This window comes from Notamacropus eugenii, chromosome 1 (genome assembly GCF_028372415.1).
Source record: "Notamacropus eugenii isolate mMacEug1 chromosome 1, mMacEug1.pri_v2, whole genome shotgun sequence".
NCBI classification, from domain to species: domain Eukaryota; kingdom Metazoa; phylum Chordata; class Mammalia; order Diprotodontia; family Macropodidae; genus Notamacropus; species Notamacropus eugenii.
Window position 1 is genome coordinate 577,687,479 of NC_092872.1, and position 18,248 is coordinate 577,705,726.

Below are 18,248 nucleotides of genomic sequence, written 5' to 3' on the forward strand. Positions count from 1 at the left end.
ACCAAGCCCTCCTAATTCCAGTGCTGTTCCTCTGCTAATTATTTCCTATTTATCAGATTTGTAGCCAACTTTGCATATATTTATTTGCAAAAGAGCAGGAACTTTCTTTTGCCTTTTTCAGTATTGTCAGCACTTAGTACAGAGTCTGGCACATAGTAGACACTTGAGAAATGTTTACTGACTAACTTAACTTCTTTAGGTCAGTTTCTTCTTTCTTTAAAATTAGAGGTGTAAAATGTTCAAGGTCTCTTTTAACTCTAAACCTGATCCTACGGCACTAATGCAGGGTGGGGGGAGGGGGGTTAAGAGCCTGGACCACATGTCCCATGAAGATCTATTGAAGAAAGTGGGAAAGTTTAGCCTGAAGAAGAAAAGATTTGGTGCGGACATGATAGTTTTCTTCTAATATTGGAATGGTTACCACTTAGAAGAGGGATGAAATTTGTTCTGCTTGGTCCTAAAGGGCAGAAGAAGGATGAATCTGGCAGATACTTCCTTGCATACAGGTAATAATGTGTCAACAGCATTTGAGCTCTTTGAAGGCAGGGATGGCTGTATTTTGTGTGGGTGTGTGTATGTCTCTAGCAGAGAACTGTGCTATATAACAGGTCCTTAATGTATATTTGTTAAATTGAAGTTAAAAAGAAGCAAATTAAGGTTTAATGTAAGGACAAACTTCCCAACAATTATAGTTCCACCAAAATGAATTAGGAGCAAATGGTCCCACTTTCAATGGAAGTCTTCAAGAAAATATCGAATGGATATGTTGCTGTGAGACTTGTTCACAATATAGGATAGATTTTTGAGACTTTGAAATGTTGTGACACTGTGACTTGTTTTCTTTTTCCTTTTTCAGTCTGGATCCATGATTTTATCAATATAGGAAACTCAGGCTGAGAAATTTATGTCTACTGAAGCACCTGTCCTTTCTACCTGGTCCTCCTCTATAGCGACTAGCTCTCTAACCGCTTTCAAACACTATCTCATAATTCTCTTACTACCAATTAAATAATAGGTAAATGTTTTGGGTTTTTTATAATTTAAATCTATAATATGGCTAAAGAATATGGCAAACTAATACCTAGAGAACTGAGTTTCCAATTACAAATTTGTTTTTCAGCATATTTGTGAAAAAGGGGGAAATTTAGAATCATACCTATAAAAATTCATGGCCAGAATCACAAAATATTGTCTGTGACTGATTCACAGAAATACAATCAGAAATACAATATAAGAAAACACCCTTTGAACACTTGTGTTACATTTATATGTTATCATTCACTGAACATTTTTTTGAAAGTCTTTCCTCTGCCCTTTGACTTGGTTATAAACAAACCTGCTAGTGTTGCAGTGAATTTTTTTTTTTGAAGTTAAGCACTCTAAGTCTGTTTGCTGAGAAAAATCAACAAATCATAACATGGCATAAGTAACTGATATAACTTCAAAGAAGTTTCCTTTCTTTCATCTTAACACTCCTTTAGCATTATCACAGACTTGACAATCATTTCTTTTATAGGAAAAACTTCCTGACAACCTAGCAAGTCTTTAAGTAGGGTGATGGTGAAGGCTATCTGAATTCAAAGACAGATAAAATTGTACCGCTCTCTGAAGTGCAATGTTCACGCCTTTCTACTGTAGCCTTTATTTCTCATAATTAAGGCAAAACCTTTTATGTAACTAATTTTGATCACTTATTATAGTAGGGCTACCACTTATTAAAAATTATTCCAATTGTGTCAAGCTGAAAAATGCCTAAAAGGGAAGCACGAAAGCTTAAAGCACCACAGTGATTTGATCCCCTAATTGTGGCATATAGCCCCTAGTTCCCATTTGGGGCCTTGGTTGGTTCTCAGGGGAAGACACAGTTGATGATTCATCTTTGTTAATATGGGGCTGGGTTTAGACATTAAATATCAAAGATTTTCTAAATTATAAACCTTGATTGCCAATGATTTCTCAGTTCTTCTATGTAACTGTCTTAGCTACTCACCTAAATAATCTGAGATAATCTGCAAGCGTTGGTATGTCTGTAATGTCCTCCTGTGGAGAAGAACACAGTTTTTTATCAGCAGTAATTTTATGAGGTAGACTTTTTCACACAAGTTAAAAAACACTCAATTAGTAAGCAAGGTTAAGGAAAAAAGTAAATTTTAGAAATATTTTCAAAATGACTCAATAATTTCTAAATTATTTCTAAAATTCTGTTTTTTAATGATCTCTAAATTATGTAGGAAATCAACATCAGTGGATCAGATTAATACCAAGAAACAAACTGTTCCAAGTTCATTTCACAATATAAGTACATCTTTAAAAATTCAAGTCTATTGTTTAACTTCATAGAACAATATCCAAAGACCAAGTAACTCAAAAAACACTGCTATCTCATGTTTTCTTTCCAGTGTAGGCAATACGTGAGAAGCAATGCTAGTTATAGGACCAGAGATCCAAAATTCTAGGGTCAAACAGGAGTTTCTCTGACATTTAAAACTTTTCTCAGCTTTCCTCCTTTTACCTTTCCAGTTTTCTTAAACGCTACTATCCTCTACACACTTATGGTCTAGCCAGCCTCAAGGCCTATGTGTTCTTCTACATACACTGGCTCTCCCCCACACACAGAATATGCTCCCTCTTCACCTCCACCTTTTAGAATGCCTGGTTTACTTCAACTCAAATCACACAAATACTTTGTACATCAACGGTTTTTAACTTAAACTTGTTTTATTTTATTTTCAACAATATTTTGATAACTGTACTTCGATACAGGGACACCTAGGTAGCTCAGGGGATAGAGTGCCTGGAGTCAGGGAGACTTCTCTTTCTGAGTTTAAATTCAGTCTCAGACATCTGTGTGACACTGGGAAAGTCACTTCACTGTTTGCCTCAGTTTTCTCATCTCTAAAATGAGCTGGAGAAGGAAACTGCAAATTGCTCCAGTATCTTTGCCAAAAAAAAAAAAATCCAAAAGGGATTACAAAACGTTGGACACAACTAAAATGACTGAACAACTTCAATATAATCCTCTATATTTTATACATTTAAAAACATTATTATGAGAAAGGTTAAGAATCCCTCTTCTAAATAAAGCCTTTCCCCTCAAGTAGCATATATTTATTTTTCATATAATTATGTATACAGGAAACAGTATCCCAAGTTCAATCCTACCTCTTACCTGTGTTACCTTGGGTCAATTCATTTAACCTCCCAGATCCTCAGTTTCCTCATCTGTAAAATGAGGGGGTTGCACTAGATGCTGAAAGTCCTTTTAGCTCCTTATCTATGGTCCTATGATAAATGCTGTTTCAAAGAATGTGAGGTCCTTGAGAGAACGACTACTTCACTTATGTTTTTGTATCCATAGCAGTTAGTGTAATTAAAGACATTACATTAGATTAAATGACACCTAGTAGAAGAGAAATCGGACTATCTAGTCCAACTTCCCTACTTCACAAGACCCTGAGGGTAAGGGATATGGGTGGGAGGAAGGTACTGGTGACTTGTCCTTGCCTAAGATCATATAGGTAATAAATGTCAGAAGAAGGAGTTAAACCCTGGTCGTCAGTGCTCCTTCTACCTTGCTGTTCAGTTGTGTCTGATTCTTCATGACCCCATCTGGGATTTTCTTGGCAAAAATACTAGAATGCTTTGCCATTTCCTTCTCCAGCTCATGTTAGAGATGAGGAAACTCAGGCAAACAGGTTAAGTGACTTGCCCAGGGTCACACAGCTAGTAAGTGTCTGAAGCCAGATCTGAACTCATGAAGATGAATCTTCCTGATTCCAAGTCCAGTGCTCTATCCACTGAGTCACCCAGCTGCCCTCCTTCTACCTTACCATGTAGCTATGATTTTAGTCTAATACAGAGTGCCATATTGATTCGTGGGATTAGTGGCACTCTAGCTTCCATTTCAAATCAACTAAAGTTCTGGTTAAATAAGTATTAGTAACCTTCAACATGGTAACTACTTTCACTGTAATATCAGTGTCAATTTTTTCACATTCATTTTCAAAGTGGACCCAATGGAAGTTTTCTCAGTTTATTTATTTGGTGAATACTTTTTCTCAGGTGTTTGTTTTTCTATGTCACTAACTTATAAAGCAAAGACACTAATTTAAATAGTTTGGGGTCCAAAACTGGACTTGGAGGTAAGGGAAGACCTGGGTTAAATCAAACCTCTGAGGTTTATTAGCTGTGTGACAACAGGTAAGTCACGTAACCTGCCCTGAGTCCACTTCCTCATTGTACAATGGGCATGACATTGCTTGCTGAACCTCCTTCATGGGATTCTTTGGAGGTTTGAGGGAGATAATGAGTAAAAAGTGCTTTGCAAATTTTAAAACTGATATATAAATGCCAATTATCATTCTCTTCTGTCTTGTACACAGAATGCACTTAGTAATTGCTTGTTGAACTGAATTTCCCATTTAAAGTCTTTAGATTAAGAAAGCGCGCATGCACACACATGCATAATGTATAATTCTTATTTTACAGTTAGGAGCGTTTTCTTTTTCCTTCTTACTATTTACAGGTCAGTAATTGTGAGCAAACAGCTCACTTTCTCTCATCATATGTCAATATCATTACAGTTACAATTATTTCTAAGATAAAGAAGGCAGACAAAAGGTGACAGTCAGTGACTGAATCAAACAGGAGAGGTGATCCCATCGTTAGCTGAAGTGTTTCTCCATAGATGAACCATCCACTTAAAAACCTCCAAAGGGAATGAAATTTTACTGGAGTGGGTTTTTTTTTGTTTTTTTACAGTCCTTAACAGTCTGTTGTACGTGTTTCAAGCTTCTTAACTCCCTTCTCTTCAAAATGATCCAGAAACATTTTATAATATGCCAGTTCATTATTTCAATTAATCCTCACAGAAAGTCACTGAAATAGGTAGGGGAAATGTTGCCAAATTAGTCTTATAATGCAGAAGAGGAATCACACAGAGGTTAAATAAGGAGCCACAAGTCACACATGGTTACAGAGCCATGTCTCCTGAATTCTGGTCCAATGCTTTTTCTATCCACCATGTTCATCCAACCATAATCCTTAGAGGCAGGTAGGCAGCACAGTGGTCAGAGTACTGGGTCTGGATTCAGGAGTTCAGATCCCAGCTCAGACACTTATTATTTGTGTGTCCCTGGGCAAGTCACTTGATTTGTCTGCCTTAGTTTCCTCATCTGTAAAATCGGGATAATAATAGTACTCCCTCACAGGGTTTGTTGTGAGAATCAAATGAGCTGATATTTGTAAAGCACTTTGCACAAAATGCCTGGCACTTTTTGAACTACTCTATGCCTCCTTTTTATTATGTCCCTTCTGGAACTTTCTGATCCACCCACACTAGACTGCTAAGTATTCCCCAGATACAACCATCCCCTTCTCATATGTGTGCCTTCACATTATTGCCTTATTCCTGAATCCACTCTGTTACCTTTGCTGGTTATAATCCTTTAAGGTTCCGGCCAAAGGCCGCTTCTTTCATGATGCTTTCTCCGAGTGACACTTTAAGGCTCTGTCCCTCTTCCAACTGACATTTCTCTATGCACGTGCCGTGTTCTTCCCAACCCCCAGATCCTCTAGTAGAAGAATTCCTTGAGGCTTCATGTTTTTGGTTTTTCTATTCTCAGTGTCTGACTTTATTCCTTGCATACAGCTTATAGGTTTTAGTTATGGGTTTACACCAGAGATTGATAACTTTCCTACCTTCCTTTCCTTTCCTTCCTTTCCTTCCTTTCCTTCCTTTTCTTCCTTTCCTTTCCTTCCTTCCTTCCTTCCTCCCTCCCTCCCTTCCTCCCTTCCTTCCTTTTATTGGAATGACATGGAGACACCATTTTCAAGTGAAAAATATAACTTTAAAAAACCCCCCAACATTTTTAATAACTTCATACGTGTTACACTTTGCCTATCTGAAATGCCGTCTTTTCCAACCCAATGAGTAATCTAGAAGAAAACATTCACAGCAAACCATTATTACTTGCTTTCACGTAGTTTTCAGGATCTCATCCTAAAGAATTATTTATTGCAGAAACAGAAAAACAGGGGTTCTGGCAAATAGTACTCTTCCAGCATCGTGTCTTGTCTGAAAAGTGGGACCATTTTCCAGATGGCCTCACTTTAATAGTTGAGTCATTTGAAAACCATAAAAATTATTTTTGTAGTCAAATAATCCTGAATATTTCAATTCCATTCAAAGTCTAACCTCCAAGAAACCTAGTTGCAGTCTTTTTTCTCCCAGGTATAAAGTTTAGAAAAATTAATTTAAATCCTCCTAAAGTGAGAACTTTTTTCTTTTGAGAAATTAGGTTAAATGTCTAAAAAAAAAGGGAAGAATCAATTTGTTTTTATAGATATAAAAAGATAATCAGTTTTGAGATTATTTCACATAAGGGAAACTCATACCAAAATGTTTTCTGTTTTTCCACCTTCCAATGTGACTTCCAGGTTAGAGAGGGCAGCTTCTACTTCGTCTACCTCAGACTCATTTGTAAAATCCAGAGCTTCTGCTGACGATGACAATTTGCTTATATGATACTAAAAAAAAGATGAAATTTTGTAGATTCCATAAACACAAAAATAGTATTTTAGCATCCAAAATTTATATTACTAAACCCTGTCTCATCTCAATATCAAATAGTCACTAACAGTGAACATTCTTTGAAATATGCAAGGAGTTTAACATAATCCTTTTATATAGGTCACTTTGAGATGTCTGGAAATTATTACATAAAACCTATCAAATCATCATTGACTTCCCCCTCTAAATAATTTTTTTATTATCATGGGAAGAATTCCTTTAGACTCTAGTATGGAAAGAATAATGCCTCCATGTTCACACACATGTGACTTGCACTTATCATGATGTGCAAGTTCTGAAAAGGCTCAAAAGAAAGACTCTACCAAATTACAACAATTTCAGCTATGTACCCATTGATGGACTATATGTCTATTGTCCAAAAAACCAGCGTAGCTTAGTTTGGAAAGGCTCACCAACTGTTAGTGAATGTTTCAGCTAGAACAATTTTTGAAGACTATTTACAAAGTTGTAACCTTCATTAATGGGAGGCATACCCACAAATTGTTGAAGTGACCATATACACATATATTTGTGTGTATACATATATGTATACATATATACTTACATATATGTTTACATATACAGATGTACTTTTTGTGAGTTATGCTGACCATTTTAAAAAGTAAAAACAACCATGCTTCCTACACCCTCACTCAAGAGAAAAAAAACTCACAAGATTGAAAACTTTAAGCAAGATGGCATGATAATAGATTTCCCAATGAATTCTTATCATGGTTCCAACTTTCCTTCCCATTTGCTGAAAACAGGATACTCAGAACCTGATACATACCTGTAAAGCAGCAAAGATCAGCATCTCCTCCTCAGTGCAGTCAATTTCTTCTAAGAGAATGGACCACCTGGCTTGTTCGTAAAGTTGGTTTATTCTAACAGCATCATACTGTGGTTAAAAGGGGAAAGAGTTTGGAGAGAAAAGACATTTCTTAACTTGCAAATCTTAGATTAAATCCATTCATCCATTCATTGGTTCAAACATTTATTAAAAGGATCTACATTGTTAATTAACCTGTGTAACACACTAAGATGTCAATTACCTATGTTAATTATAGAGAAGGCTCGTATAAAGATACAGAAACAATGATCCCTCAATTTGGATCTCATTCTCATGAAAACGTTTTCAAGAGTTACTGATAAGTCAAATGTATTAATCCGTTTCATCTCTTTCCTTGCTCCCTTATTTATCTTTCATTCTCGAAAAGAGGACTGTGACATCAGGGACATGATGCCATAACTTGCAGGTAAACTTGATCTAAGTGAGGGAGGGCTGAGCAAAGTCATCAATCTCACTTTCTTCTCCAGAGCCATCAAGGTTCAGTGGCCAGATATGGATCGGGACAACTGGAGATGGCCAGGATGCAAGAGGGGACCTTAGCCTTTTCAAGTTCTCAGTTTGGCTGAGGCAGTGTCCATTTAGTGATTAAGGCTTAAAAAAATGAGGCAAAGAATGGCCTCTTTAAAAAAAAAAAAAAAAGATCTGAGAGGGGAAGACCCTCAGGGCTTCTGGCCAAAGTAGAAACAACTGTTATTTATATTCATTCTGAGTCAATCAGAGCCCAAACGGTGACCAAGTAGGGCTAGGTCTGGGACAGAGTTGATGACTATATTAATAGTGAACATGATGAGTAGTAGGTAAGGGAAAAAAAAAGGAACAGAAAATAAGAGGCTCTGACAATTCCCACATCAGCCTACAATATCACATGGGAGATAAGATACTTTTTTTCTGCTTGATCATAAATGGGAGAATTTTAAAAATGGATGGAAGTTACAGGAAGGTAGATTTTGATTCAATGTGCTTTCCCAAAATGGAATGGGTGTAGGGAGTTGTCGATCTCTGGAATTCTTCAATCAATCAAGAGGCCAGATAACTGTTTGTTTGGGATACTCTTGGTGGGATGTGCGATGCAGACAGGGGTTGTACTAAATAGCCTCCGAGGCCCTTTCCTACTCTAAAGATGGTCTATGTGATGGTATCATTTTCTATGCTTCACCTGTCATTTACACATAATCATAGTCTCCCAGAGAAAAGATTATGAACATGAGGTAAACATTTTAGCTATGCCAAAATCAGCAAATCATACTGCCAGATATGTAGTTAATGTGAAAAACTGTTCAGACACGTCTCTTGCTAGTGTTGTGAACAGATAAAAGTAAAATTACATATGAAGATTTCAGTAAGTCAGAGGATGGCTGGAAAACTAAGAAGGGCAACTTTCAATTATTGTTTTGAGAACATCTTAGGGTAGAGGTGGGGAACTTGCAGACTGGAGGCCACATGTGGCCTTCTAGGTCCTTGGGTGTGGCCTTTTGAGTCTAAGTGTTACAGAACAAATGCTTTTATTTGTTCCATGAAGTTTGGATCAAAGGGTCGCACTTGAACACCTAGAGAGCCATACGTGGCCTTCAGGCCACAGGTTCCCCACCCTTGCTTCTAGTTCTTTACTGTTACTTTCTGGTAAGTTTAAAAATTATGTCCTTCACTGCTTGTCCACAAATTCTATTGTGTCACTGATGATATTCAAGTCTTTATCAATCTGCTTGCAAATTTGGAAAGCATATTCATTATTACTTTGTTAAACTCTCTACTTTTTTTCTTCCTTCCCTATCACACCTAGACTTTGTTTCTTTTTTAAACATAGTAAAAAATGTTTCTCTGTCACCCACTCCCCCAGCTGTCTTGGCTGCTCTGGCTCAATGTTCCTTCTTTCCATAAATCCTTTCCTTTTCGCTTGTTGAAAAGAGTGCTTTACATTGTCCCTAGTTTTGATGGCTTCCTTCTATGAAGAACCAGAATAATATTCCTAGTCACCTTTAATTTCTACATGAAGAAAATGTTTCACATAACCAGGCCATGTTTAGTATACATGTAAGAACTTGACTCATCTAGTATTTAATATTAAAAGGCACTTTTAATTCACCTCCAAAAATTCTGCAGATCATTTGCAATGGGTACTGACAAAGAAGGACAGCAGTATGCGAGTTGTAGGTCTCAAAGACTAAGTATACAAAGGGCTTCTCTCTTGCTAGGAAGTTGTTGCAGGGTCACATATCAGCCATGTCTGATTCAAGCACAATTCACAGTTATTGTGCTATATCAATTACTCAAACAGGTATTTAATGAACATTTACTTTGGCTCAGCATGGTGGAAGATACAGAAAAAGTATCAGTACAGTCTTCAACAATGGCTAGCAGGAGAGACACCACCACCAGATACGAAACAAATGAGACAAGTTCAATCCTCAACAACATGGTATTTCCTAGAAGTAGTCAAGGTTTTCTTTATTTTCAATAAATCTTTCATCTTTTACTAGAAGCAGAAGAGCACATCAAAGAAAAGAGTGCTCAGCATAGGCTACAAAAATCAGAGAGAGTGTTTTCCGAAAATGTCAGGCTTTCAAAGATAAATGGGCTTTCAAGAAAAGGGAAGAGAGAAGAAATTGGAAGACATATGTGACATCTACTAAATTCTAGCTAAGAGCTGGTTATAATGGTCAAACAAAATACAATGTGGAAATGTAAAACACTAAACATCTTATCATTCTAAAAATAGTATTGCTAAATAGGTATCAAGACTATCAGTTTATTTTGACTATAATTTTTTAATGCTTGGAATTTATGCTTTGATATTTAAATGTGACCAAAAAAATAGGATCTTACTTTGGGATTCAAGTCAAAAAATGTGTAGTATTTAAAGCGTAACAATAGTTTCTCATCTTCCTGTATGCCTTGTTCCATAAGAGAGCGGGATGAATCCAGCCAACTGAAAAAAAAGAAAACAACTGAGTTATGAAGAAAATTAATTTCATGGGATCATAAACAAAGCTAGAAAGGACATTAGGAGGCCATCTATTCCACACTCCTACCCCTCAATGTATAGATGAGGATACTGAGGATCAGAGATGTTAGTGATTTGCCCAAGGAAACAGCAGAGGCTAGATTTGAACTCAACTCCTTGGATTTCAAATCCAGTCTTCTCTCCACTGTACCATGGCTCCTTCCTTTACTCAGATCCTTGAAATAAAGTCACTGTGCAAGAATGATTGAGCCAAACTAGTAACTGATGAGGAAGACTACTTAACAGTAATAACTTAGAACTGTATAATACTTCACAATTTTCAAGAGATTTTTACATAAATTAGTTCACTGATCCTTACAAAAATCCTGCGAGGTAGGCTGGGCAGAAATTTTCATCTCCATTTGATGGCTGATGAAATTGCAATTTGAAGAGGTTAAACAAAATATGACTTTTCCAAGATCCTAGATTAGTGAAATTGGGTCTAGAATTTAGGGCTTCACTTCCCCCATAATGCTCAATTCACAAATTGTATCTTATTTCTTAGAGCAAAAAATAAAGGACTATATACAGGCTTCCAGAAATAGTGGAATGCTTATTATACAATCAAAAGAGGCAGGCAGGTGGTGTAATAGATAAAACACTGGGCTTTGAGTCTGGAAAAGCTGAGTTCAGAGCCTGCTTTGGACACTTACTAGTGATGTGACCCTAGGCAAATCACTTACCCTCTGCCTCAATTTTCTCATCTATAAAATGGGGATGAAGACAGCACCTATCTCTCAGAGTTGTTGTAAGGATAAAATGAAGTAATATTTGTAAAACACTCTGCAAACCTAAAAAGTACTCTATGTGCTGTTGTTGTTATTAAATACTATACTTAGATTCTCAAACAAATTTGTGATCTGCTTCATGAGTATGACCCCCTCCAATGATGGAACCACCCATCTGCGCCTGTTCATCTTGTACGTACACTACAGTGGGACCTCTGCATTCCTCACTTTTACTTGACATTTTGAAGATATCAGTGGAGCATCTGGGTTGTCTGGCTATTATTCCTTGTTCTGTCCATATGACAAGCCCTCTTTTTTTTTTTTTTTTTTTTGTTAAACCATTTCCCTGATGACATCTAGTTCTCCCAAGTTCCTTATCTGTTATCTGTTACAGGTTGTTCATATTAACTCAATCCATTAAACAAACAAAAAAATAGCATAAGAAATCATCCATAAAGAAATGGCTTTGAAGACAGCCTTTCAGGAACAATGTGAGCTTAGAAATTCTGCCATGGCTCTTCTTCCACTTCAACCACAGATATATAGTAGAAAGCAACATTCAAGTTGGGTATGTTCAAGTTCATTAAATTTTTAAATTTACTTATATATCTAAATTCCGACCTTCATCTCAAAATTAGCATTTATTTTTTTTAAAAGTACCCAGAACGTCAACCTAAGCATTTACGTTATGCCAATTCCAGCTTATAATGGTACAATGAGGAGAAATATCCTTACCCTGCATTAAGTTTGGCTTTATCAACTAGAGACCGAGGCTGGAACATTTCAGCAAGTGTTTCTGGTGACCGACTGGGTTGGCTGAAAGCAAGGATGTTACAACTCTGTTCTGTCAGAGGACTATCACTGAACCAAGTAATGGTAGAAGAAACAGGTGTTCCATTGACAGGATCATAAATAGGAGTCACTGTTTTACTGTATAAGCCAGGACTTGCTATAAGGCAAACAGAACATAAAATGTAATGTGGAACTTAGAGGTAACAACAATCTCATTAAAAACAATATCAAATCACCAATGCTACCGTTTGGAGGGGAAGCTTGACCTGTGGTGATACTGTTGTAAGAAACTCCCAATAAAAAAATTCTTTCTACTGCTGCAAATGGTCAACTGTTTTGCAATTTGTAATCTGAGAGACAGTCCAGGGTCACTGAGAACTTCATGGCCACATAGCCAATGTGCTTCAGAGACTGGAACAGAAGCCAAATCTTTTTAAGAACAACTATCTATTGTACCATCCTATTTCACCAAAACAAATTTCATATTTCAATTTGAAAATATTTAATAAAAATAAAAAATTCACACAATCATTATGAATCACGGTCCTTAAGCACTTGTAGATAAAAAGCATTTATAGGATTTATGGACAGGTATAGCTACTTCTGAGATAGCTCCTGAGAAGATCTGTGACCCAGAAGTTGAAAAGGTCTCAAGTTAATTCACCCAGATTCAGAGCAGGGGGAACACTCCTTATCTATTAATTTAAAAAGGAGAATTTACAATGTCAGTAGAGACTTTCAAGTCTCTCTTCCAGTTACATACTATAATCATTTCAGATAAATCCTTTAAATTAAACACTCCCTTCCTGAAGATTAGTACTCAGCTTGTGCTAATAACTCACCTGGCTTTGGTTTACATAGGGGAGCTACAGAATTCCTCCTCCCTTATTTCTAGGAATAAATATTGCCCAAGTAGCTAGCCCCTGTGTTTATAATGATTAAACAGTAAACAGAAATTGCTTTGAAATTTTCAATTGGTGTCTCTCCAATGAGCAGATACGCCACTGAATTTATCTGTAGATTGTTAGCAAAATAATAGTGCTTTAATAAGTTGTCAAGAATGCTTTAAAAAAAACTTAAGAGAAATTTTCAATAAGCTTATTTCAAAGATACTAGGATATTTCCTAATTGAATATTTTTTTCTAGTGTAGAAAAGGATGAGAATAATTTTTTCTCTTGATTATAAGAAATATTGTAAACATAAACACAGAGCTACTTTGTAGTCTTACCTGGAGACCCTGAAATGGTTAGAGAGTTGTCTAAATTTAAAATATCTTCAATTACAGGCTCTCTGTTATTCTTTTCTTTTTTCTTTTTTTTTTTAAAATAATCATCAGCTGGTTTCAACAAAGAGAGCTCTTCTGATCTCCTAATATCTTAATAACAAAGAAAAAATATCAGCATCGTTCAAGACTTTAAGGCAATAATAAATACAAACCTTTGTTCCTTCCATGGCTAGCCCCACCCAACCTGACTAACTTTATTTCGAAGTAGTTCCCTCCAAATATTCAATGTTCTAACAAAACAGGACTCTTGTCATCGAGCACATTCTGAATTTTCCTGTCACCATGCTTTTGTTTATACCATTTCCTACCTCCACACCGTCCTAATAACTTTTTAAAATTACCATCTAACCCAACTCAAATGTCTGCCCTTCCATGAAACCTCTGACAGTAAATAGTAACCTTTTCTCCTCATTTGCATTAATACTTCTCTAATGCACTTATGCATTATTTCATACTAGTTATTTGTATTAATTTCTCGTTTTAACTGGACTGTAATATGTATGAGGGTAGGAACATATCTGTATCTTGTTTAACAATGACAAAGTAACAGTAGCCCTGTATATGCCCTAGCACCCAGTGCATGCGCTGCTCTTACACAACAGATCTTTTAATGAAAGCTTACTGAGTCAAAATCATTATAGCTCAGAAAGTTCTTAAGCAGTAAATGATTTGTTTTTTTATTTTGGCAGGGAAAAATGAAATAAAGAAAAGTAAAGAGATTTTCAAGAGGTTACCCTATGCTGTGAAATGAATCCGAGTGAAGATAAGGTAATCATCTACTCAACAAACATGGCTAACTGAACTGCATAATTCAAAGCAGAAATAATTGGGTGGAATACCAAATCTCCATTGTTAGTTTTTTAAAGAAGTGGCTGAGAAAATAATGACCCAGAACTAGACATGAAACCTTTTGATTTGCTCTAAAATCTAGAATGTATTCACTTCTCAATTAAGTGAGGACAGCATTCTATCCCGTATGATTTTACCCCCACCCCAACAAGAAAAGCTCAAAAGACTTAGTGTGTCCCCTGAAAGGCTGCTCAGTCTGTCCTTTTTCTTCTAATCAAGAGTTTGCTTAAACATTCACAAGCTGCTTTTTAAGGCTAGTTCCTCAGTGGGTACTGTTGATCTCAGCTTTCATAATGAACAAGGAATTTAGAATTGTACTCTCTGCTACATATTCATTAGAAATTTTAAAAAATATGGATTGTATATATATTTTCATTTCCCCCTCTCAATTATAAGAAAAATAAATTTCATAGTACCTTAAACCAAACATCCTAATTCAACTGTGTATTTATATTGATTTGGCATCAATCATATATTAATGGGAAGATAGATAAGCCAATACTAAATCCAACCCTTCAGAACCACCACAAACATGATTTTAGGAAACAACTTCAACTCATCTCATTGTTTACTGACCCTGTTATTTTCTGTAAGATTTTTACCTTACCAGAATAGATGTAATATGAAGTTTATTCGATAGTCTTTTCAAGTATAGGTACTGACTCATTTGTCTGTTACTAAAAACTAGAGGATATTTTGTATGTCATTTATTTATTCTATATGTTGCAAAGAATTTTTAGCATGTCATTATTTTATTATTTAAATGAATGGTATAAACTGGTATATTTTTTTTTGGAGGCTCACATATGCAGTTCTTTGTTTAACTGCAAAATACGAAGATGCCTATTGGGGAGGATTCCCCCATCTTTGGTGGATCCCTTTGTAATGAAAGAGCATCTGTGTAAAATTTACACCTCTTGGAGGGCCTCTGGTTTTGCCTTTTTAAAACTGTATCCTTTGTAGCGAGAAAAGTACCTGGCACATAATAAGTGTTTAATAGTCAGACATATGAACTTACAATTTAAAATTTGTCTGTCTCAAAGCCCTTTGGGATGGTTTAATAAAAATTCCACAAATGACTTTTGTAGACAGAGCTATTTAATGGAGCCAAGTGCTGATGAAGCAACTGGGATATTACAACACATCAACACAATAAAAATATATCTACCATATCAATAGTGATGAGTGATTAGATAGAATATAATTGCATTAAATGTGATAGTGATGCTAATATGGCCTAGGGAAAAGATTTTCTTTTTTTTCCCTTGATGGATGTCTCATGTCTTTTTAGGGTTGGAAATCTGGTGTTAAGATAGGGATAAAGCTTCATGGAAATTAAGTCTAACTTATTTTCATTCTAGTTCCATTTATTCTGAATACAAACCATTGCCTGTTTGGTATATTTTAATGTAATTGACAGTTTCTATTAAAAGTATATTTAATACTAAATTAACAATTCAATGGAAAAACCATTTATTTTTATAATCTGCCAAACACAAGGTACTATGCTAGGTACTGGAGAAACAAATACAAACAAAAGACCGTTCCAGCCCTCAAAAAGTATACAGGGGAGGCACATAGCACATATGCAAATTAGTATGACACAAAGAACATCACAAAACTTAGAGAGGAAAGAACATTTTAACTGAAGTATATATAGGAAAGCGTGTCATTTATGTTGAGCTCTGAAGGAAGAAACTTCAACAGGAAGAGATGTGTAGGGGAGATGGAGTATTATATGCCAGGAACAGTAAGTAAGGACAATACTGTCATATCAAAGAATACATGGAAGGGAATAAAGCACAAGAACACTAGAAAGACAGGAAATGGCCACATTGTGAAGGGCTTTAAGTAATAAACAGAAAACTGTTATTTGATCCAAGAAGTAACAGGGAGATATTAAAATTTATTGAATGGGGCAGAGGGGGAAGAGATATAGTTGGAAAATAACTTTAACAACTGAGAGAAGGAGGAATTGGAGAGAAGAAAGACTCAAAGCTAGGAAACCAACAAAACTATCGCAGTAGTCCAGGCATGAAGGACCTGTACCAGGGTGGCAGTTATGTAAGAAAAGGGGACACATAAGAAAGATGTTTTGAAGGTAGAAACCCGAAGACCTGGCAGTACACTGGACATGTTGAGTGAATGTGAAGATGGTTTTGCCTTAACAATAAACAGGAAAGTTTAGGAGATGGTAGAATTTATGGGGAAATACAGGTTCCATCTTGGATATGCTGAGATTGAATTGCCAATGGGACATTCAGTTCCCTGTATTCAAAAGGAAGTTAGTGATATGAGACTGGAGCTCAGAAGAGAAGTTGGAGTTGGATTTAGAGGGCTGGAAATCATCTGATTAGAGATAATTATTGAATCCATGGGAGATAAGATTTCCAAGAGAGATCATATAGAGATGTTAACAAACTAAGGGCCAAACAAGGCTCATCACCTGTTTTAATACAGTCTATGAGTGAAGAATGGTTTTTATACTTTTAAATAGCATAAAATATTATTTAAAAATGTAAAGAAACTCTTCTTAGCTGAGGCTGTGTGAAAGAGGCAGTGTATTTGATCCACAGGACAGTTTGCTGATCCCTGGTATAGAGGGATAAGAGAAAAGAATTGAAAACAGAACCTTGGGGAACATCCACAGTTATTGGGCATGAATCTGGATGAAGATCTAGCAAAGTAGACTGAGAAGAAATGGTCAGTCAGGCAGGAGGAGAATAAGGAGAGGACAGCATCGCAAAAACCTAGAGAGGAGCAAATTTTCAGAAGAAAAGTGTTATAGATAGTGTCAAAGACTACAGAGAGTTAAAGAAAGATGAAGATTCAGAAAAAGCCATCAGATTTGGCAACTAAGATATCTTCGGAGAGTGGAATTTCATTTGAATGATGACGTCAAAGGCTGTTAGAGCAGAGTGAGAGGACAGCAACTGGAGACCATAACTGTAGATGACTTTCTCAAGAAGTTTTGTCACAAAGAAAAGCTATATGACACCTATGGGGGGATGATTAGATAAAATGAAAGTTTAAGGATGGGGGCAAAATTTGCACTTTGAAGGTACCAAGGATGCAGACTGAAGATTGCCAAGGGAGTAGAGGGCCTAGTATAGAACTTTAGAACATACTCTTGTTTAAGGCGTGGAAGTATAAGGAGTCATCAAAGAAATCAAAAAAGGAACAGAGTACTTGGAATTGAACCATAAAAATCCTGTGCTATGAAGACAGAAGAGTAGAAGGTAACCAGGAGAAGATGGTCTAAAGCATCAAATGCCAAAGGCAAGGAGAAAAGAAAAAAAGCCATTAGGTTTAGTGAGAAGGACATAATTAATGTTCTTGGTGAGAGTTGTTTTAGTAAAGTAGTAGGGACAGAAATTGGAAAGTGATAGAAGAGTGCGCAGCTAAGAAGGGAGGAGAGGCAGTAAGTCTGGGGTACTCTTTCTAGGTTTTTGGCAATGGAATGGAAGAGGAAAATAGGATGATAGATGGAGACAAGAGGAGAATCAGAAGTCTTTTTAAGCATGCAGAGGAGAGGAACTAGTAGAGAGGGAGAAATTGAAAGTTAGAGAAGAGACTTGAAAAAGGTAGGTGATACTATCCCACTGGTGCCTGCATTCTCCTCAAGTTGTTTGTGAAAAGTATACAGCAGATATCCTATTCTTGTCTTCTTTCAGTAAGAGATTTTCAAAGTTAGATTCACTCCAAATGTACTTACTAAGGGTTTTGCAGATATCACTAACAGCTTTAAAGACCACAGATGAGAAGCTGACTCTGAGTCTCACAGTTTTCATGTTTGGCAAGCAAAGGCGCAGCATCTTATGCTGAGGTGTGAAAAGCAGCCTTGCATCTGCCTGGACACCATATTTGTCCAGAGTCCAGTGGGTTTTTAGAAGCCAGCAACGCTTTTGCTCCCACCAAAGAGCAAAATCCGACCAATCTTGAGCTATATCTGCAAGAACAAAAACATGGTGAACAAAATGGCAGAAAATTAAAGAACATGGAGTTGGTCATTTTAAATTAATTTTATTACAGGAGAAAATCAAGCAATTACTTATATCTTTTGTCACAAAAATGACAATTAAGACTGATGCACTCATCTGCTTTTTCAGTAGAAATGATGAATTTATTCTAAATATTCCCATACACTTGCCTCCAGGTAATGAAGATAACT

General features: G+C 36.3%; 1 protein-coding gene across 2 annotated transcripts in view; it reads right to left on the bottom strand.

Moving 5' to 3' along the window:
• FERMT1 (FERM domain containing kindlin 1) overlaps nucleotides 1-18,248 on the bottom strand; it is a 51,707-nt gene that overhangs the window by 19,605 nt on the left and 13,854 nt on the right. For both annotated transcript variants that reach the window (XM_072634418.1, XM_072634419.1), the window contains exons 3-9: nucleotides 17,793-18,026; nucleotides 13,172-13,318; nucleotides 11,886-12,099; nucleotides 10,245-10,347; nucleotides 7,362-7,469; nucleotides 6,397-6,528; nucleotides 1,991-2,040 (exon numbers count right to left, since the gene is read on the bottom strand). In XM_072634418.1, the coding sequence (XP_072490519.1) occupies nucleotides 1,991-2,040; nucleotides 6,397-6,528; nucleotides 7,362-7,469; nucleotides 10,245-10,347; nucleotides 11,886-12,099; nucleotides 13,172-13,318; nucleotides 17,793-18,026 (988 nt within the window). The remainder of the gene's footprint in view (nucleotides 1-1,990; nucleotides 2,041-6,396; nucleotides 6,529-7,361; nucleotides 7,470-10,244; nucleotides 10,348-11,885; nucleotides 12,100-13,171; nucleotides 13,319-17,792; nucleotides 18,027-18,248) is intronic.